Source organism: Diabrotica undecimpunctata, chromosome 1 (assembly GCF_040954645.1).
Source record: "Diabrotica undecimpunctata isolate CICGRU chromosome 1, icDiaUnde3, whole genome shotgun sequence".
In the NCBI taxonomy this organism is placed as follows: domain Eukaryota; kingdom Metazoa; phylum Arthropoda; class Insecta; order Coleoptera; family Chrysomelidae; genus Diabrotica; species Diabrotica undecimpunctata.
The window spans coordinates 47,989,627-48,013,274 of NC_092803.1; the positions used below are offsets into that span (position 1 = coordinate 47,989,627).

The 23,648-nt window shown below is 34.1% G+C and overlaps 1 protein-coding gene across 15 annotated transcripts in view; it reads left to right on the forward strand.

Moving 5' to 3' along the window:
- The window catches only part of Pde11 (Phosphodiesterase 11), a 252,073-nt gene that overhangs the window by 141,944 nt on the left and 86,481 nt on the right, over positions 1–23,648 (forward strand). For all 15 annotated transcript variants that reach the window (XM_072542051.1, XM_072542061.1, XM_072542068.1 and 12 more), the window contains one exon: positions 13,034–13,223. In XM_072542051.1, coding sequence (XP_072398152.1) covers positions 13,034–13,223 — 190 coding nt within the window. The remainder of the gene's footprint in view (positions 1–13,033; positions 13,224–23,648) is intronic.

The window sequence follows — 23,648 nt, forward strand, 5'->3', positions numbered from 1 at the left end:
AAAAGTTTTAAACAACTTATAAAATATTTTTAAGCCTCACTTCGATAACAGCCGATGACCAACTGAGATGCAACAGTAATAATAATTACTATTTCATATATAAGCAGTCTACCAGTGTTGCCGCTTATCAAAAATTTTAATAATCATACCAGAAGAACTGCCAAATATAATACAGATATGAACACCAATTTTTTTGGTAAAAAAAAACCATTTAAAGTAGAAAATACAAAAATATATATAATGCCCCTAATGACCCACTGTAGCTAGAAACCTACGTGGCTGAAAAATATGCTCCGAAAAATTAGCAGACCATAGATCCGAATGAAGAAGGTGTTGTTTTTTTCTTATATTAGTTACCCCTATATTTTATATTTTAATCCTTCTTTGAATAAACCAACTAGTTAATTTTGTTTGGTAGACTAGTTGGTTTTTTAACATCCATTTGATCTTTTTTTTATAGAATGCAATATTTATTGAGTAATATTGTCGTTTTTCACTACGGCAAATTCCATATATTATATATTTATCTGTACATGATTTAATGGCCCAATAATTCCTCCAACTTCAACGTACCATAAATCTCATTTATAACTCAGTTATTTCCATTGTGAAATATCACATTTTTTATTTTTATTTCTCACCATCACCAACATATTTTAAATTCGTGTAAGTATACAGTTAAAATATACAATTAATTTCTTTTTAACTTCCTGTATATCACATGTACACTTTCATCGCCTACTACACACTTCCTACGTCATTGCAGTCACGGTTAAAAATAGTCCCGACGAACGGAATCGGGAACACTGTCGAAAAATGTTTCCACGCATTCTTCGTTTTAGGTTATCCATAAACGCGTTTATGTACTTTTAATGTTCAAAAAACGTTTTTTTACGAGGATTGTTTGATAAGTATATGGCTAAACAAAGAAAACGCAAGTTGTGGTCGACAAAAACCTTTTTATTTTCCAATATAGTCTCCTGCTCTTTTAACACACACAACTATTCTTACGATATTTTAAATTAACATTGGCTTCTTTATTGATGAATCCCAGACTTAGAAATAGCTTTTTACAGAAGCAATTACCTCGAACAGAGACGAAAATCTCTTACTGCCAAGCAATTCTTTCCGATGTGGAAGCAGACATAGTAAATAGAACGAACGCGAATTGGATCTAGGAAAAAGGACAAATAAGATTCAAAACTCATGAAACTAAATGACATTTGTCCTCATTTTCTAAGTAATGTAAAAATATAATTTAATGGGAATCCTATAATACAGTTAGCATAACATCTCTTGTGAGAACAGTTTTTGCCTTCTATGTCCATAATAACGAAGAAACTTTGTTGCTTAAGATTCTATCTAACATCTAACACAATACGGTGAACTTTGTTAATTATATCTTAGACAGTAGCAGTTTTTAAACTGTCATTTCTGAGTTTATTATTTATACTCATAGGACCAGCATTTGGAATGCCAATGACGACACAATACAATCTACAAGTTCAAATCTTTTAGTTAATCTGTGAATAAATCATCGATTTCACGTAAAAATCTTATGAGGAAAGCGCCTAATTTTGGATAGCTTTTTGTTTTTGCTTACAGATTTTAAACAACTGTATATTTTGACATGTTATTACTCAAGGAGTATGGTCATAAGTGTAAATCCAAACAATTAGGAACATAAACTTCATTTATTTATATTATGAAGAAAAATTAAATCATTTATTTTCCAAACAAAAATCGCATATATATATAGTTGTTAAGACTGGCACTCTATCGACCCTTCTCCCTTGGTATCATCCGAAAGAAATTCACAACAAAACATACATTCTGCGTCATCATCACTAGCACCCATGTCAGAGTCGTCATCTAGAATCATATAATCCTCTTAAGAGACTCTCGAAGTTTCTTCTTGACTGATTTGTTATTTCTCAATGTAGCTTTGTCCTTATTTTTAGGCTGTCTTGCATTTTTTCCAATCTTTTGTTCTTTTGTAATGTCTCCTTCCTTTCCTTCTCTTTTAAGCTAATTTCGACTTCGTTCTTATATGGCGTGCTGGTGATCACATAACTTAAACCTTGTCTTCCTTTCTTATTACCCAGATCTACATTTCCTGATGTTCGACTTCCTGTTCCGCTACATGATGGAAATGAACTGATCACTTCAGATCTTACAATCTTGATAATATCTTCTCCATTTGTTGCTTTAGGCAGCCCTCTCACTTGCAAAGTTTCCAAACATGCAGTTTCTCTATTTTTTCTGGTGTTTTTTCCATGCTTTCCATAAATTTTTCTAATTCCTCGGGCTTTCTTTGGGTTGGTGGACTTCTTTCTCTTTGCCTTTCCATAATGAAATCGACATCCGAAAAACACTGTCTATTTAGAGGATAAATACCCGACTTTCGGAACCCGTTTACCGCTACCTCAGCATTTGCGCATTTTAGATACGCTCCACACTGAAGTCGACATATTTGGAAAGATGTTATATTGCGATTTGGATTATGTCTAAGCCATGGTTGTATTTCCTGAGAGTAATATGTTTTGAAAGGGGACATGAATGCTAAATACAAACGCTGCAACCTATGGCAACTATGAGAAGGAAGGCACAATCATCAAATGATTAGACCTAGCTGTTTTAATAAGTTCAAGATTTTTTACATGGCTGTAGTGTCCATCCAAAAGAAGCACTACATGATCATCTTCGGTTGGTTTCACATGCAAAATAAAATGTTTTATCCACTGTGTGAATATGTGTTGAATCCAGCGTGATGGATGACATGCTGCTATGAATCCGGGAGGAGCACCATCAACAACTCAGCTTTCATTTTTTTCTGGGGAAATACGAACAAAGGTGGGACAAATCCAACAATTGCGCTCATACAAAACACCACAGATTTTTTTTAAATAAAATGGGTTTGTAAGGTATCAAGAAAATATCAGTTTATTTTTTATTTTTGTTAAATTAATCAAGATAGCCTTAAAAAATAGAATAGAAAAGAAATTATGCTTTATTGTCACTGAAATTAGATAAATCGTCAATATTACAAAATAAAAGAATGAAAATAAAACAAAAACAATTTATTGCAAATTTTAAATAAATTGCAAATTGAACATACTACTCGTACAAATAAAATACAACCTTAGGAACAATAAAAATAAATGAAATAAAAATTACATGAAAAAAGAAATCAAAACACCAACTAACTAACTAATATTATTTACATTAAATGTTCGAATTGTAACCCACCTGCTGCAACACACATTTCGAATCGTTCCAGAAGATTTCTGGTACATGTGGCTCGAATCATTTCGGGAGTAATTTGGCGACATGCTTGTCTTATTTTTTCTTTTAGTTCCTCTAAATTTTGCGGTTTTGATTGATAAACAATATCTTTTATCGCTCCCCAAAAGAAAGAGTCAAGAGGTGACAAATCACATGAACGTGCGGCCCACATAATTTCTGGAGAGTTGTTTGCTATCCAGTGGTTATCAAAACGGTTTTGTAGGTGGTCGCTAACGATTCTCGCATTATGTGGAGGAGCTCCGTCTTGTTGCCACCACATTTCTTGACGCTCATGAAGAGGTATATCTTCTAGCAAATCGGGTAGAATGTTTTCTAAAAAGTGTAAATATCGAACAGCTGTTAAAAAAGTAAGGACCTTTAACACGGCCATTAAATAAACCGCACCACACATTTATACCCCAAATATTCTAAAATCTTGTTTCCATCATCCAATGTGGGTTCACGGGAGACCAATAATTGGAATTGTGACCATTATTGTGAAATCTAGCCTCATCATTCCACAATATTTTTGATAAAAAAAGTGGATCATCACTGATTTTTAACATCATTTTTGCAATAAACTCAGGACGTCTTTGGTCATTACCAGGCTGTAATCCTTGAACTAGGTGCACTTTAAAAGGATGGTACTTAAAATCTTCAAGAATTCTATGCACAGAACTTTTTGGAATACCACATTCACTGGCGAGGGTTCTAACTGACACCTTGGGATTAAAATTAACATACGCCAGTACATTAATAAGGTTTTGGTTACTGTGCGTTCAATCTCTTTCATTATTAGGAAAATGTCCCTGTCTAAGTGAGCGTTCCAAATTCTTAAGGGTTTTTACGCTTGGAATGTTTCGATTTGGAAACCTTTCTTGATATAATTGTCAAGAAATTAGCAGTATTAAATAACACGATCTTAGAGGCCAATTCACGGTCCGAAACGTGAAACTATGCGTTTACCAAAAGTTTTCTTTAATAAATCAATTGTGGCACGAGCTGTGTAACATGTTGCGCCGTCTTATTAAAACGATAGCTCCTGTACATCATAGTTGTTCAATTGTGAATGTATCATCGTTGATGTATAAAGTAATCATGGCTCTATAGCGGTCACCATTGACTGTAACGTTCTGACCAGCACCGTTTTTGAAGAAGTATGGTCCAAAATAAATTTGTACAATTTGGAAGCGTTGTTTAGCCGTCAAGTCTACTTAAACTGAAATATCAAACCCAATTTAGCGTAAATCACTTAACAGCTGTCAAAATGGCCGACAGTTAAAAAAGTGTTACCAACTTACATTTCTATACTCTTAAAAAAACATCCTTTATAATTGAAACAAGATAAGATGAAAAACAACATTGTACATACAAATAAAATATTATGGTTTAGATGGTTTAGAAAAGTCTACAAGGCCGTTTCAAGATAGTTGCCACTGCCGACGACTAAATGTACTTTAATTCGGAGATAAATATGGAAGCCTGCATTATTTGGCCTTAAGCTAAAATAATAGAATAATTTTGACTGCGTTATATAGATGGCACGGCAGATAGGGCATTATCCGAAATTAGGTGCCTTTCCTCTACAGGCTTTTGAAAGTTCTTAAAGGTATATGAGTGATAACTCATTCTATACTCGATTCGCTATTCCCAGTCCGAACTGTCTAGTGAATTTAGTTATTATTTTTTTTGCGAAGTTAGTTACTTTTTGACAGACTAAAAGTGGCTGGAAATTACTATACAACCAAGCACACGTACTCATAGCCAATATTAATAGTAAACAATCTAAATAGTAAATAAAATAGAACTTTGCGAATTACCGACAATCAATATTTATTTATCTGCACCATATAATAAATAGTTATGTTAAATTTAAACAACTAAAATATATTTTTTAAATATATACTACCCAAAATTTGATGGGTTTAGTATACACTTCCACTATTTAGAATAATTCTTCTTTTTTTAAAGAAAGAAGTATGCAATAGTAGTATACTTGAGCTGTTAATACTGAGAAGTAGGAATTGTTGTTTTGTAGGTTTCCGACAATGAATCTGTCAAAATATGCCCGAGCTAAGCGAATGGAGTATAATCACTAATCCTTGACTAAAAAGTGAAAAAATCATTTTTTGTCTATAAAACGTTTCTTATACGTAATAGAATAGAATACCGTAAAAGAATGCCTCTAACACAAAGTGCACATAAACTGTAGCAAACTGAACATAGACACCACTGATATCGACTAAAACATTGTCTACTATAACCAAGTAAAGAAAAACTAAAAGATTTCCGCAAGATAAGAACAAAGATAACAATGAATACAGGAAGACTAACCACGAGATCAGAAAGATGATAAAGTAGGAAAAATATTGTTAGCATTTCTGTGGTTCATCAGATATATTAGAAAATTACAGAAATAGAGACCAATAATATTAAGAAAATGAGTACATGAGTAGTGAGATTAAGGACATTGATTATATAGTCCGTTCCTTAAGACTCTTCCCTCCCCCTACAGATGTACTGAACCATAACACAAGCTAATAAAGTTTTCCACAGCTGAACCCAAACACTGGTTCATAGTTTTATGTTATTTCAGTGACGTAATCCTTAAAAATGGCAGACTGATACTATTTTGTAAGATTATTTTAAATAAGTTTAAAGTTCTTTTCAACACAATTAATAATTTCTGATTTTTGGAAAAGATCTTTTCACGAAATGAAATCGTTAGCAAACAATATATCATTAAACATGTTGATAAAACATAATCTGAAATCCAAATCGAAAAAGTCGTTAGGAAAAAATTTGTGTACTTCAGTCCCACAGCAGATAGTATTTCATAAACCCTCTATTCCAGTTATTTGAAAATTGAGCACGCTCGGTCGTAAAGATAATATAGTCTTTAATCTATTTCTATTTTATGTTCGTCCAAATTCCCTCACGTCTGTTATATTCATGGGAATGCGTGAAGTAAGCAATATTAGTATTGGGAAACTTTCTAGGAAAGTTGCTGGAATTGTTAAGCGTGCCAATGGCGTACTAAAACTTTTAACGGTTTAGGGATAAGTATTTATTTCTAGCATTTCCGACACGTGCTTTCAATGCTCAATAATGACATCGTTCGTTCCTTAGTTACGCGGGTCTTAATATTTTTTAAAATATAAATATATATATATATATATATATATATATATATATATATATATATATATATATATATATATATATATATACATTTATATATACATTTAACGAGAAGAACTGACAATAGGTGGTCTACTAGAATTAGACTGTGGTATCCAAGAGGCGTCAAGAGATCAAGAAGACGTTCAAATTTAAGATGGGACTATGACATAAGGAAACAGGCCGGTACAACATGGCACAGAAAAGCGAATTTTAGAAAATCGGGGGCAAATAAAATATGTGTATGAGATGGAAGGCAGATAAAATATGTGTATATACATATTTCTGACTATTGGTAGTCTTCAGTACGGTGCAGCCACGTTAGAAAAGGAGCATGTTAACTTAAGAAAGGATCACTACAGGAGCAATGCGACCAATTTGTGACAATATTGTTAGAAGAAAACACCTTCTACCTTTACTTTACTATTAACTCGCATTAACCTTTTTATTGTTGTTTGAAACGTTCTTAACGTTTAGCATTCCTTTTCTTAGGTAGCTTAGCTTCCTCCGTGGATGTATTAGTTGTTGCTCTGGAAACCTCAGAGTCTTCAAACAATATTAAGAGTTACAGTGTGAAAGAGCTTCCACCCCCTTTTCGTTGATTTATCGCAGCTTATTGAGTTTGACAGTCGTTGCTCCTTATGTATATATATATATATATATATATATATATATATATATATATATATATATATATACTTCTCCAAGAAATTAACGCACCACTTTGAAATATTAAAATATTTTATTAGCGTTAATAAAAATTTCCATTGTAATGTTATATTTTGCAAGCCCCTTGTACATCCTGTTCGTACACTCTATATTTATTGACTGTGTTTTATCGCTATAGTTTTTTTTGCAACATAACAAAAAGAAGCAAAAAATGTACTAATTCTATAAATATACTAATTTCCAAGTGTTCACGAATTTTATTCGGCTACTGTTTAATTGTTGATTATTGTTAATTGTGTTTATTATGGAGCGTCAATCACGTAATTTAACCCGAGATGAATGTGCCCAAGCAGTGATACTGTCGGAAGAAGGTTGGAATTACCGAAGAATTGGTCGTCGGTTTAATGTGTCACACATATTCATCTCACGTGTGTTGGAAACATTCCTCAAAACAGGGGATCATACTCACAGACCAGGGCAAGGACGAATTTGGGTGACTACCCCTATTCAAGATCGATTTTTAAGAATTTCTGCTCTTCGACAACGTTTTGTAACACATCGGAGTCTACAAATTCAGCTTCTAGACGCGCAAGCTATACAAATTAGTACTGAAACTGTTCGCCAGCGACTTAGGGAATACAACTTAACACCTAGGATTGTCGCCCGAGGTCCTCTATTAACTGCAGAACATCGAAGGGGGAGGCTACATTTTGCCAGAGAACACGTTAATTGGTTAGAGGCTGACTGGGAACGAGTGCTATTTACTGATGAATCCCGATTTTGTTTGTACAATAATGACAGACGTGTTCGTGTGTTGCGACGACCCAACGAACGATATGCTCAGTGTAACTTCTCACAAACCACATTTTTTGGTGGAGGATCCGTTATGGTGTGGGGTGGTATTTCTTTGACCGCCGGTACGGACCTAGTGGTCATACAAAAGGGAACTACAGCTGAAAGGTACATATTGGAGATCCTGAAGCAACATGTAGTACCATTCGCTCCTTATATCGGTGAAAGTTTCTTACTAATGCAAGATAATGCCAGACCTCACGCTGCACAGATCGTCAAAAATTATTTAGAAGAGGTAGAAATTAACACTATGGAATGGCCAGTACATAGTCCGGATTTAAATCCGATTGAAAATCTCTAGGATATCCTTGGTAGGCGATTAAGAGCGACACCGATCCAACCAAACAACTTACAGGAAGTGGGAGAGAGGCTGATCCAAATTTGGAGAGAACTAGACCAAAATGAAATACGGCCATTAATTTTAAGTATAGGCCAACGATGTGAGTCTGTTATATGTAGTAGAGGTGGAAACAGTGGTTACTAAGACTTTTTTCATATTTTAGTTTACTTTTCTTATCATTATTTTTTTAGAATTTTCCGTTTTATTTTTTTTTCTCCTGTACTTTAACATTTTCCGATGATTAGACAAATTGTTATAATTACTAATAAAATGTAAAATAAATCTGGTGAAGTTTTATTTTTTATTCTTTGCCTGTTTACAAATAAAATTGATTTATTGAAGTGGTGCGTTAATTTCTTGGAGAAGTGTATATATATATATACTCGTATATATAATAAGGAGTACGGCTGTTAAGTAGTTGACAAGGATGGTTAATGGTCACAAAATGGAGAAGATAACAAAAGGATATTGCTACTTCATCCTTTATTGAAGACTTTTCGTATATGAATCCATACACGTCATCACGTCGTCAGTTTATCTAAAAATAAATCAATGAGCTTACATCCATAGAGACAATTACAACAAATAACTTGCATATATTAATGCAAAAATTACAAGAATTTGCAGCTATAAAAAGATGAAAGTGAAGCATAAGTTCAACTCAGGAATCATGGAATTACACGTTCAGTTTTTTTTAAGAAGAACTAACTCAGTTTTTATAAAAGTTGCAAAGAACAGAAGTATATAAAAATTTTTGTAAAAGAACAGTAATACTTTCTAACATTGAGGACAAACAGATTCCCAAAAGACTGATAGTGTGGTTTAATTATTGTGAATAAAAGGTTTATATTTAACTTTAGGAAGCATAGTATGGCCACGTTGTTTCAAATTAAAGCAAAGAAAAAATTACCCGCTTATTCCCGAAGTTATCACTTAAATGGCTTACAAAGAAAGAGAACTCAACAGGTCATTGTTTCAAAATTTAACGATACTTTATCCCACCACCAAGCATTCAAGAAATGACATTTCATTTGACTCCAACAAATAAGGCGATAATTTCAAAATTGGTAAGTTACCAAGGGTACTACCACTAGTAATACGAGTTGACACTATTGTCATATGAAAGGTCTTAATTCGCTTCTAAATGTCTTGGATTTGTTTATAATTCTGTTTACCTGTTTACGTATGGTATGTATGTTAATCTTCTTCTGCATCAGTCTTTCCAGTGTATTTGGTAGTTATCTTCTCGCTGCTATTGCTATGTTTGCAGTTTGTTTGAGCATAGTTTGCGTTGAAGCTCTGTAGTATAGATCGTTTATAGGAGAGTGACAGTACTGCTACCTGTGGTATTCCGACCCTAGATAGGACAGAAGTTTTTATTAGCCAAGTATGAGGAAAGACGGCATGTCATGGTCTTACCTTGAATAAGCCATTCGTGCCACTTCCTAGCGACTTTATTAACATTCAACACAGTTAAAAGAAGTGTAATATAATATTGGGGAGGGAAGAGCAGAACAAAAACTAAACACATTTATGCTGAATCAGCTATTCCATAATAAATTTGTCTCTTCGTTTTGTTTAAAAATTCCCAAACGATTTGGTTTATTTTATGATTTCGTCCAGACAGGGAAGTGGGATCTAACGAACATGGAATAATTTTTCTATTGGGATAATTTCTTAAAGCAGTAAATAGTAAGCTTACATGCTCAGTAAGTAAAACAGGATAAATTTGAATATAAAGTTTGTTGCTTCGATTGCAGAAAGCAGACCATTCAATATCCGAATCTCGTTTTAAACTTTGCTTACACATATGAGTTAAATTAGGTCTATCTTTTAATTTCCGAGCCATTTAAAATCGCTTTCTTAGCAAGAAATCTGCTTTATGGTTACCAAAAATACCAAATTACCCTTTACCCAAATAAAGTATCTGAACTATTTTTCCAGCAATTTTAGTTGGTTTTCTAAGTCTTTAACGATAAGATAAGACACACTTTTGTGTAAATGATTACGCGAATTTTTTAAAGAAAATAACGCAGATTTTGAATTAAAAATAACTACAACTTGGTGCTCAAAATATCCTTTGCTGCAGCCCTTGAGCTTGATACCTTGCAAAAAGTTCTGCAGGATATATGGAGCAGTGCTGAAATATACCTATACAATACAACCGACTCCTAAACTTTACCTGACCATCTATGAAAATCCTGCATGATTTATCAAACTTAGCAATCAGTTGATGACAATTAATTGAGATATCACCATTAAAGCTGAAAAATGTGGTTTCTACTGGAATTTTTAAATAATGAGAAACGTTAGGATATGCTACCGTCAGTATTACTGTTATGTTACCATTGTCTTCCACTAAATTCGAAATTTTAAAGTGAATGAATCAATAATGTTTCCTTAAACAAAGTTGAAAGTCGTCACTGTATACAATTCAATTCCATTCCGGTCCCTACAGGACTGGACACGTTCTTGACACCACTTTAATCGCACTCCCTTATATCTTTGGATGAATCAATTAGGTACAGACCCAAAAGACCTGATCCTTCGATAAACTGATCGTAGGGAGGATTGTTGTCTATATATAGCAGCTAGTATTTCTGTCAATGCAGTCATTTTAACCTAATTCCCTCGCTTCTATTGCTTCTTGGACTTCAACATTAGAAGTCCTCTTTAGCCATCCTCGTTTCTTCCTTCCAAGGGGAATCCGCTGCCACGCGTCTTTCGGCCATCTACTCTCTTTCATTCTCTGGAGCTATCCATACCACATAAGCTTCTTGTTCCGTACGTAGATACACTGTCTATTATTGCCTTATAAATCAGACATTTAAGAGTCTCTTATAACTTTATCATTTCATAATACGGAGTTCAATTATCTTACCGCTGTATATGATTGCTCTCCTACCTTGAGCTATTTGATTATTAACGTCCACACCAGAGGTTCCTGCACGTGACACTAGATATTTAAAGTTCTCACAATTTTTCTCTCAAGCCTAAGTTCTTCTTCAGGACCACCGTACGCCCGGATTTTCCTTAGATTAATTTCCAGATCGTATTACAACAGCTATTCTTGTAATTTCCGCATCATATAGGATGCATCGTCGATCAGCTGCTATAACAACCTGCTCAACAAGAAATAGAAGAGTATACAGTGTCGTGTCTCGTATTGGTATTCCCATCCCGCTGCATTTTCTTTTAGTCTGTTAACGCTTCATTCATGTATGCATTAAACAGAGTAGGAGCAACACTCTTGTCACAGTCCTTTTAAGACTTAAAAAGTTAGTTTTGCACCCATCTTTATACTACTTGTCGTATCAAGGTACATATTTTGCATTGTTTTTGCAATGCTGTTACCAGTCACGAGAGTGGTACACTATCATATGTCTTTTCGAGGTCTACGAAAGGTAGGTGGACGGGTTTGTTCTTTTCAGATTGAACGTCCGGTTCTAAAACCACTTTATCCTTCGCTTTCTGTCATATTACCTTCTGTTCAAGTTTTAATAATTTTTCAATATAGACGTCCAATCGAGCACAAAACTCTGATACCTCGGTAAGTTCTACACTCCGACCTTTTGCTTTTTTTGTATATCGATGAAATAGATGCTTGCTTTCACTCATTTGGGACTTTTCTCCTTTTAGACGTTGCGTAAATATAGTTGCCAGTATTTAAAATACTTGTCAAGGAGCTGCCTTAATTAGCTCTATAGGAATGTTCCACGGTCCAGGCGTCTTTCCATTTTTCATTTGTTGGCCGGCCTTTTTAACTTTCGCAGGGGAAATGTCATTTTCTGTGAATTCGTCAATTTAAATTGCTTCATTGTCTGCCAGAAATGTTTCCCTGTTAGCAAACATTTGTAATATTCCTTCCATTTATCTGCGCCAATTAACGAAATACTTCCATGTTCTCTATTTTCTGTTCTAAGGTCTTTTAATAGTTCAACTCAGAGCAACATATCCCACATATAATTGTTTGCTTTATTTGTTACTTATTTTACCTCTTTCTGGTCCCAAAGGTATTCTTTTCGGTCACCGGAAGCATTTGTCGTTAACGATTTCTCATACGTACAGTTGTTTCTTTTCGTTGATAAGAATTTTAATACTATCACCCCACCACAAATTTTTTTTCTTATCATGTTGGTTTCGTTCTCCGCGTGCTTGGTTAGCTACATCTTGTATTTTCCTCCATGTCACCATGTGTAAAGTTTTTATAGAGTTCATCAAATGAAAATCTAATGGAATCATTATTCAAACTTCCCAAATTGTACGGTTTGAGATTTAGAGATATGATTTCATTTTCGTTGTTTTTTTTTAAGGCGTCACGGATTCGAGACCCCTTTTTACCCTAACATCTAATTTTGCTTTTTGTTTAGCAATAGTATAATTATTATATATATACATCCCACTACTTCTACTATTGAAATAAGTATCATTCATTCTAACATTGTAAAATATAAATATTTCTATTATGTAGGTCAACAAGGCAATAAATAAGGAATACACTTTTTTTGAGGATGATGACTGTTAAATTATATAGTTGTAAATGGAATATTAATTTTAATGCTAAATCCGAAAATAATAATCTGACACGGGCTTTTCAATATAAGCCTACGTAATACATACAACGGTTTTACATCCGTATATCAATTAACATTATTACATACCGAATCTGATTAAATAGATCAAATCTGATTATCGCCAAAATTTTAGGTTTACAATTGCGCAACACTGGCGACGACACTCGAATGCCGGTAGATGGCTCCACTACAGGGTCGGATTCAGCTAGTAGGCTTCCGAGGCACCATCACAACATTTATGGACACCCTTACGATCCGGAGTATACTCAAATGGAATCTTGGCTGGATGAGCATCCAGATTTTGTTAATGATTATTTCCTGAGGTAAGTAGGTATACAAGTGCTAACAATCTTTATACCAATATTTTTACTTTACGACTTTATAAAGGATATACCTACTGTATCGTTACTTTTTATACCTACACAAATACTGTAATCTGTAACCCGTGCGTTCTAAAGTATGAATTAAGGTGTTTCTTGAAGTTGCTGAACACGAATCTGGAATTATTTTGGATCTAAAATGGGAAAAACGATGTGAAAATGACGACAAAGTTTTTTTTAATGCTTTTTTTTATGTTAATGTGCTGCATCTTAAGCTGTTACTTATATTACTTTTTTAAATTTTTTCGGAATATTACTTCGAAAATTTCACAAAAAGGTTGTTTTTAAATGTTTGCGTCATTTTACTTGTCTCGTTTGACAATAAAACTCGTTGGACTTGATGGCACATGTAAAAAAATAGACCGAAACCAGTGCTGCTCTTTACGTTCGTAGAACAATATGTGACTCTCCGATACAATTTGTTTCGTATAATAAAATACAGCATTTCGTAAGTTATAATAATGTGAATGTTAAGTGTGTATCTAATTGTTAGTTAATTTTGTAGTATGTTCCTGACGAACTTGAAAAATAAAAGGATCAACGAAATATCGAACTCCAGAAATAAATTTAGTTTCAATTTAAGCCTCAGACTGCAGTTCCGACATTTTAACAACATTCTTTTGGACTAAAACATAAATATAAGGTATACACAAAAGATCTTTCAGGTCGCAATGTGAGACAGACGTCGGCGTCGAGATCAATGGACCCGTTGTGAAACCTGCAATCTAATATAATAAAATCGTTAAAAAATAAGTTAGAATCAATACAATATGCTCAAAAAATGTAAAATCAAATTTGACAACGGATAGGGATCTCTAGTAGATTTATGTTCTGCTAGTTAGAGATCCTCAAGAAATTGAAAAACTAATTAAAGACAAAAGAAAAGGAATTCTGACACACATTTGTTTCACTCGTTGATACCGTTCACTTACGATCTCGCTAGTGATGTTCTGAAAAAACATTATAAGCTAACCATAGTACGCCCCCGACCTTACCTGTATTATGATCTTTTCACTAAATTGAAGGAGTTTTCTAGTGGACATCGCATCGGTTTTCGAACTATAGTAGGTCACGCAGAAATAATATGGCAAAGTATACGATAGCTTTTGTCCGTGTTTAAAAAATGCATTTACCTCAGTGGCGCTTATTGGGAAATGATATTTTTACACCCTCGCGATAAATTTCATTAACATATAATATATTCAATTTTCGATTTTTAACCAATGTATTTCTACTTTCTGTATGTCCCCCGTATATTTGCAAATTGCCCCTTTACATTTGTAGTATCTATCCGATTTACATGTAGGAGCTAATTTATCTCAAAAACAAATTGCCGATAGAACCCATTATCTTAAGCCTCTTAATGGTTATGACACGCGATAGAGTGCTATCGATTTTTTTCTAGTGTTCTTTTTATTTGATGATAAATATTGAGTATTACCTGTTAGGTTGTAGTTATAGAGTATTTATATTGTGTTTCTCTGGTGTTGTGTCCTGTATAAAATATCCATTTTATAGTACCTCTTTATCCAGTTAATTTATAAATTATATAAAAAAAAATAAATATGTTCTCATCACGATGCTTGAAGTTATAGCAAACGTGGTCGTTTGCCTTAAAAAAATGAATCTACAAGTCTACATATTCCAACCCAGACACCAACTTAGTGCTTGAGTATTTTGGAACCAGTAATAATTCTATTCATTGATAATTCACTGAACTGGTAATTAACACGTATTCATATGAACACGTATTAACTAACTTATACTCAGAACTATTGTGTTTTTATATATGTAACGATAACTGTAATAAAAACAAACTAACTGCCCTGAACTCATTTGCAAATCCAAGCTTCCAAAATCTGCTAGGAAATCAATAACAAAATAACCCTCTGGTCTTGCGGAATATGCCAGGAAGAAATGAAGATATACAACTCGCGACTGTTGAAAGGGTTAAACAAACAATATGAAAGCAATGAAGCAACAGTACACCTGGAATCGACAATTTTCCATCTGAACTGTTCAAATTATTTGGTGAATACCTGCAAATGAAGGCACTTGTAACGAATATATGGAAAGAAGAGCAAATTTCTAGCGATTGGAAAGCGGGGATTATTGATTGGCAAAAAAGATGACAAGCTGAGATCTGAAAATTGACGCATCATAACCTTTTTGTCCTCAGTTTATAAAATCTATACATCCATTCTCAATAAGCGGCTTCAACGTTTGACTTTAAGTATTGTCGAGGAATATCAAACCGTCTTCCGACAAGGAAATACAATCTACTAGGTCTTTGTCGCAAAACAAATTCTTAATTGATTTCAACATCCCTTCAAAATATATCCGACTAGTAAAAACAACGACGGACTCAAGAAAAGCTATCGACGTTTAGAATGAGTTTACTTACTTTATTGAAAGCTTACAATTAGTCAAAAGGACTAAATCAAGGCGATGATCTAGCCCCGACATTCTTCAGCTTTTCTTCAGAATACGTCATATAGCCCAGTCTGGTTATGTAAAAATCATCGATTTCACAGCAAAATTTTTCGCAGATATCTAAAGCTTTTAAGACACAGGTGGGGGTTACTAGATGACGAATAGATGAAAATGTACTCTTATTTTTACCTTGCGTTTTTTTAAACAATAATTTATGGTCACAATTTGATTTTTTGCCTATAAGTTTTTTCCCTTATATTTTACATAAACAATATTTATTCATTTTTTTATATGAAGAATATCTTTATTTTCCCGTTTTTTAAATTAAAATTGATAAATAATTTACGAAGATATTTGCAAAACAGCAGTTTTTTTGCACTAATTTATACATTTTTTTAATTTTTATATTAACAATTCTATTTCTATTAACAAATTAAAAATTTTTCCGAGGTTTCCCATATTTCCCGGCCAGTGAAAACTATGTAGTTATTAATATTTCGACGAGCTACCCAGATTAACAAAAAGAGGCTTCTAGCTGTAATGGAAGCCGAGATAATGAAAATTTTTCCTACGTGTTTCAATTTGAAGTTCCGAAATTGAAAAAAAAAATTGAGGTGAAACAGTTATCTCCTCCACTTTCCCTATGTCGATTTTTCGGCAATTAAAGGTTAAAGTACGTTCATTGACGTTTCAATCAAATGAAGTAAATTCATTTACTAATTTACTAATGTTTGTATTTTGAGAACGATTTTCGAAGTGGAAATTGAAACGTCAATAAACATACTTTAACCTTTAATTGTGGCTTATTCCCATTAAATAGTAATTAGGTTAATATCGGAAGCGTCATCCTCCTCCTAACCAACAAATCAGTACAACTTGACGCCTTCATATTAACATCATGTATTGGAAATAAACACATAAAAGACAAAAACACAGGAAAGAACAAAGCCTAGATAGAATAGGATCGATCCATCCATCCAAAAGATGGATCTAGGCCTCCTTCAGCAAACTTCTCCAAAGATCTCGATCTATTGCTGTTCTTTTTCATAAACGTGTTTTAGGAGGTTTTTGGCATCCTCATTTAGTTCGTCCTCTCATGTCTTTTTTGCTCTTTCAGCAGGTCTTCTTACTTGTATACTTGCGTTTGGTAATTTTCTGGGGACTCTCTTCTCTTGCATCCGCACCACGCGATCTGCCCACCGTAATCGCTGCAGCCTAGTGTATTGTGCTATTGATGGTTTTCTATACTGTTCGTATATTTCTTTATTATGTCTTATTCGCCAGTTGTTGTTTTGACCGATTGGGCATTGAATAGGTCTAATGCATTGGCAGATTTTTGTGTTATGATCCATGTTTCACACTCTATCGGAGCTACGGATCGGGTTATTGTTTTATAGACTCATGAGTTTTGTTTTACAGTGTATATCTCGAGATTTGAATATGTGGCCCATCACGAATAAGTTTCTTATTCTATATTTGCTACCAGGTCCATTCCTAAGTACGTGAATCTCTTCACGTGCTCTATATCATCTATATAGTGTTGTTGTTGCGCTTGTCTATTTGATCTTATTTGTGCTAGTAATTTTGTCCTATTTGTATTTATTACTTATACGTACATATTCAAGAATAAGATTGAAAAGCATTGGCGTCAGTCTGTCGTTCTGTTTCATTCCCGGCGTTATCATAAACGCGTCAGTCATCTGGCCTTGAATACATAACATGTGCTTCTGTTTTTATCATTACCATTTGCGCTGGTATTATTAATTTTGCTGGTATGCCGAGCTCTTGTAATATAATATATTAGATAGTTTTGTTCTATCTATTGAATCACAGATTGATATTCCCCGATGATTTTTTCAACGAGATGTTAAAGTCTTAGTCGGACAAAGTAGAGAGATGCCTCTATAATTCTGACATAATTTATGAATAGGGCAGACTCTATATTTCTTGTAGTTGGTACTGGTATATCTGGCTTGTCAAATTTTTTCCTTCTTGTTTATATAGTTCTACCGGTATTTTATCTATTCCCAGCGCTTTATTGCTTTTTTGTATTTGGATTGAAATTCGAACCTTCTCGATCGTTAGAGGTCTAGTTAGTTCATTTTCTTCTTCATCTTCATCAGTTCTTGTTGTTGCTGTTCCTGCTGCTACCATTGTTGTTGTAGTGGTTGTACTCTTTCGTACATTATATATATATATATATATATATATATATATATATATATATATATATATATATATATATATAAATAACGAGAAAAACGGATCAGAAGAGCTCATATTTAAGAGCTCATCATTAATATAAGCTCTTCTGATCCGTTTTTCGCATGGGATCATTTCGCTCTCTCTTTGTTTTTTTCCTGTCTATCACCTTAACAGTTTGTTGTGTGATTTTGCCCGATTGGTGATTAAGCTCCTTTCCCTTCCCCTTTCTATTTGTGTGCTATAGTTAGGTATTTTCATTCTCTTGATATCTTCTCTGACCTGATCTTCCCATCTACACTTTGGTCTCCCTCTAGGTCTTGTATCTGTAGGTTGACCCTTTAATATTTTTTTATTATTGTATCTTCTCCATTTATCTGATTATTTATCTCTTTGTTAAATAATCGTCTAAACTATCCGTCTTGGATTTTTTTGACCAAGAATTCTTCTAAGAATCTTTCTTCCTATTATTCTTAGCTTCTATTCGTCTCTATTAGTCAGGCACATTGTCTCTGCTGCGTAGTTTGTGACAGGTCTAACTGCTATTTTACATATTTTAATTTTGTTGTTTTGATTTTGATGTTTTTGATGATATTTCTGTCTTTTAGTAGTTTCTGGTATTTCCAATATGCTCTATTGCCGCTTTTACTCTTTCAGCTTTCTTTGCGCTTCTGTCGTTTGAGCTGTCTATCTTTTAGCGTCTTTCGTTTAATAATTTTCTAAAATACAGCACAGGTTCTCTTAATTTCCTCCTTGTTACTAATTATTTCACCCTTCTCATTTCTGCATAGGCTAGTCTTCGGCTCGTATCCATGACTTCAATATTTCCTAAATTGGTATGCACTGCATGTTTCGTTTACCTTGAACTCTTACTTTCTCTTTTTTGGTCTGTCCCTAAGTATAGAGCTAAGATCAATTTTTTGTATAATATACGAATTTGCAACACTCTAAGTACTGTACAAGAAAGGTATGCCATGTAAATTTTTTATAAATTGATTTTAGATCTATAGCAACGTCCCTTTACGGATGAAAAAGCGACTCAAAGTGGTTCTAGGAACTAGATAAAATTACCCAAAAAAAACATTTTAATGGTAATTCTAGTGTATTTCTAGCAAAAGTTATAGGTAATCATAGTTATTTTTAAGTAAACGCCAAATTTGCAAAAAAATCTCGAACAGATTTCACCTAACGCACGTTTAGTTACGTCATAAAAATAAATATTTTTGTGCAGTTAGTCTGGACATTAATATTTTGTGTAAGTAGTTACAAATAATTGTTTTTTTTAAATACCCTTTTTTGCACATTTCTTTGTCATGAGACAAGAAAGATTATAATTTTGCAGCATGCTGATGTAGGAAATTTAACATTATTTCATCTTATTATATCAAATATTTTCCTAAAATAATAGTTATCCAGATATACTCAGTGACATTAGAAGTGTTACACCCAGAAGGAATAATTTCTGGAACGTAATTTTTTGGCAACAATGTAGATTTACATCAAGAATGAAACGATAATGTTGTCAAGAATTTTTATTAACAAGTAATCAAAAAATATTAATAGTGTGTTTGACGACCCCGCAGCTGAATACACTATTGTATACGTCTAGGCATTGACAAAATGGTATGATCGATGTCTGCTTGTGGCACCTCGTTCCAAGCAACTTGAACTTCATGTATTAACTGTGCCGGAGTCTGTGGAGGATGGTGCAAAGTGGACAGTCTCCTTCTTATCATATCCCATACATCTTCGATAGGATTTAAATCCGGATCACGGGGCGGCCACGGCAAAACATTAATGCGAGCTTCTTGGAGAAGTCTATAGTTTGACGGACAATATGGGAATGTGAGTTGTCTTGCTGAAAAAAAGCGTCTCGGCGGCCGTCGAGATAAGGAAGTAAAGTGGTTTGGTAAGATGTGATCAACACCATGCGCAGCTGTCATATTACCTAGAATAAACACAAGTGGTGATCGGCTACCATAGACAATGGCCCCCCAAATCATTACTTCAACTGTCCTGTGTACATGCCTCTCCATAGCAAACCCGATATCTCGTCGCTGTCCACGGTGGCGTCTTACCATCCTACGACCATCATGCATTTCTAAACAGAATCGTGATTCATCTCCGGATGCTACATTACGTCATTCTGCCACCCAATGCTGCTGTTCTCTGCACCAATTCAAAAAGTTGATGACAGTGGTCCGCAGTCAAATTAAGCACTAGTCGTGGGCGGAATGAAACCAGTCCAAAGGCTCGAATGCGACGGATACTACATATTAACAGGTCTACCTATTACTCCAATCCATTGGTCAGCAATTTGACGCGTAGTAGCAAAACGGTCTCGCAGAGCCAGTAATCTAAAGCGCTTATCTTGACGCTCTGTGGTACGTCTCGGTTCACAAGTTGGTCTTCTTTGTGTTCCTCTACCTTTGTTTGTCCTCACACGACAGACACGCATAACCGTCATTGCCGTACAATTAACATGACGGCCAATTTCGCGATACGACAAACCCATATCTCTATACGCAATAATTCTACCCCTGTCAAAATCGCTAGTATGGTGGTAATTTTGATGTTCTTCGAACTCGAGGAATTTTCTTACACTGAATACAATTAGACTGAGGAATAATAACTAAAAATTTCTAGACGAACCGGTTTTCACAAATCGGTTTCTTCACAAAAAAATTTAAAGATAAAACTTTATTTTTACAAAAAGTAGAAAAGATAAATCATTGGTATTGTTATCATAGCATGTTTTAAACATAGTCATTCTGTTGCCAAAAAATTAAGTTCAAGAAATTATTCCTTCTGGGTGTAACACTTCTAATGTCACTGAGTTATATAACAAACTATGTAAAAATATAGTTTCCGGTCGCTTGTTTTAAAAAGATAAAAGGTTACCCCCCCTTATTACTGTTTTATTCAAAAATGAAATTCAGCAATAAAACTGCAGATAAGTCCTCTTTTGAAACCCTCAGCGTTTAAATTAATCTAGAATAATATTTTTTTAACTAATACAATTTTTTAAAAATAACATGATACCACTAAATATTGTGATCAAAAAGTGTTAATTGGTTCTTTTCACACCAAATAATATATAGTATTCTTATGCTAACGTCTTTACAATGGAAAAATATTCAAATTAAATCAAGGACAGATATCTTACTTACAGTAAAAAGGAGGTAAACTATTAATCAAATTTTCCATTGGCTTCAATTAAATCAAAATCAATTCAAACAATCAAATTGTTTTTATTTAATGTCACGGAGGTAAGTGTAACCTGCTACTCCAAGTGTAGAAAGAGGGAGAGTTAGCACGAAATTGCTAACAACTGACCGAAATATGTATATATATAGAGGAAGCTTTGAAAAAGTAAAAATTTAAAGCTGGAAAAGAAAATAATAAAAAATAGTGAACAAAAACGGTAGAAACACAGTTCGGCAGATATTGTAAAAGAAAACTGAACGTTGTCGAATCAACCACAAAATAAAATTTGATGAAATGGATTAAACTAAAACAACTATAATTTATTCGCACAAAATATTTACAATTGTAATCACTTTAATAAACTAGTTGATGTTTCTGTCAAAATTATTCTAAACTATAGTAGAAGCCACAGTTAGAACGCAGTGCAGGTAAGATAGTCAATGTATTTCTTACAGGCGAACGGCCGACCACGTTGCCGGTTTGCCCCGAGCGGCGCATCAGATCGGATTTAAGAATCATAGCACTGGAATATACGTGCACACAACAATTTCCTACGGTTGTATAAAAGACTATCATTATTGTTTCAACTAAAGCATGATTCAATTATCGATAATTGAATACTATAGAAGAAAATTACTATAAAAAATTAAAATATATCAAAAACTCATTGTTGATGGCTTATCTATATTTATCAATTTTCAATAGCTTCCATTGTAAACACATTCTTTGTAAAATAAAGATTATTATAAAGTCATTAAAACAAGCGAATCAGTTTTAATCCCCATTGTCCACGCAAAGCAAACATGTTTCCTTGTCGATTTGGGTACTGGCCATTAGACCAAAAACTTGTCGAGAAAAACTATGAAAGCTCAGTTCTATATCATTTTCGCAAGCGGATGAAAGTACTTACATCATGGAGCCGTTGCCAGTATCTGTCGTGAATTTCAAACAGGGTATGACTTTTAGTGTGCAAGTAAAAGGTGTGGTGTTAAATGTATTGAACTATCATCTGATCTTAAAAAATGGTGACAGCTTAACTATTACTGTGGAAAACGTTTTGAAAATGTGCGTTGTGAGTGTCGCAAAATTTATCACATCCGCGAAGAGGCCCACCAAGATGAACTGAAATCGGTAGAAAAAAGGAAGAAAAACAGTTTCCAGTCCAATTCACGTGAGAATACTTATGACGAGGAAGTGAAATCTCGAATAAGGAAAATTGTCCATGATTTTTTTTTGGAAAACATACCACCAACCGTCTACAGCCTAATGAACAGAGTGAAGGATGATCAGAACCTACCAGCTTTTTTAAAAACGACATTTCGTAGACTAATAAATGACATGGGTTTTGTATATGGTAAAAGAGGTCGAGATTCGATAATGATGGAAAGAAAAGATATGTCCTGGAGACGCAAGTACCTCAGACAAATTATTGAGGAAGAAGGATAATGTAAACCTTGTTTATACCTATGAGTTTTGGACTAACGTCGGTGCTTCAGTCAAAAAGGAATGGAGGGACACAACGATCAAGAATTCACGAGATGCCTTCATAAAAGAGCTGTCTACTGGACTGAAGTTCCAACCCAAAGAGGTCCTCGGTTTGTTCTTCTTCATGCTGGAAGCGAAGCTGGAAGCAAAGCTGGTTTTGTGGTATGGGCCGAATTAACGTTCTTGGCCAAGAAGGGAACCGCTGATTACCATATAGATCCCCGTCTATATGAAGAATGGTCTGAGAAGACGTTAATTCCAAATTTGCCGAAAGACAAAGACAACGTTGTCGTTTTGGATAACGCATCATATCACTCCCACAAATTTGATTTCCCGAAAAAATTGTGGAACAAAAGGCAAATCAAGGATTGGCTAATCGAAAGAGCATTTTCTTCGAAGAAGATTACCTAAAAAGTGAATTACTGGATACTGCGGCCGTATTTAGAGACGAGTATGAAAAGTACAAAATTGAAACAAATGCGGAAAAATATGGCGTTAAGATTTTGAAACTGCCGCCTTACCATTGCGAGCTGAACCCGATTGGTGGGGAGTCAAGTGAAAAGGTATGTGGCTTCAAATAACCTCGATTTCTCAGTCTATCCCCAAACTACCACTGTGCCAACATGAGTGGCATCGCTGCGCGCCGTAAGATCAACACTACATTCTAACTGTGGCTTCTGCTATAGTTATAATCACTTGTATATTTATTTTAAAATACTACTAATTTGCTCTTTTTTAATTGAATTAAAATAGTGGTGAAATAGTATTATAAAAATGTACGCATGTACGCAAATGTTATGCATTCTAAGAAAATTAGCAAACACGGAAGCTGGGATGAACTGAATGAAGATGGACATATTGGAGCTGAGTGAGGTAAGGTGTTCTGGCTCAGGAAAACAAAAAACAACACGGAAGAATTGAACCAGGACTTCAATATGAAACAGTCATATTCGCTTCGGACAAAATAGCATATTCGGTTATAAATTTCATCCCTTTGAATGATAGGATAGCAGTATTAAAACTACGAACAAATCATAGGAA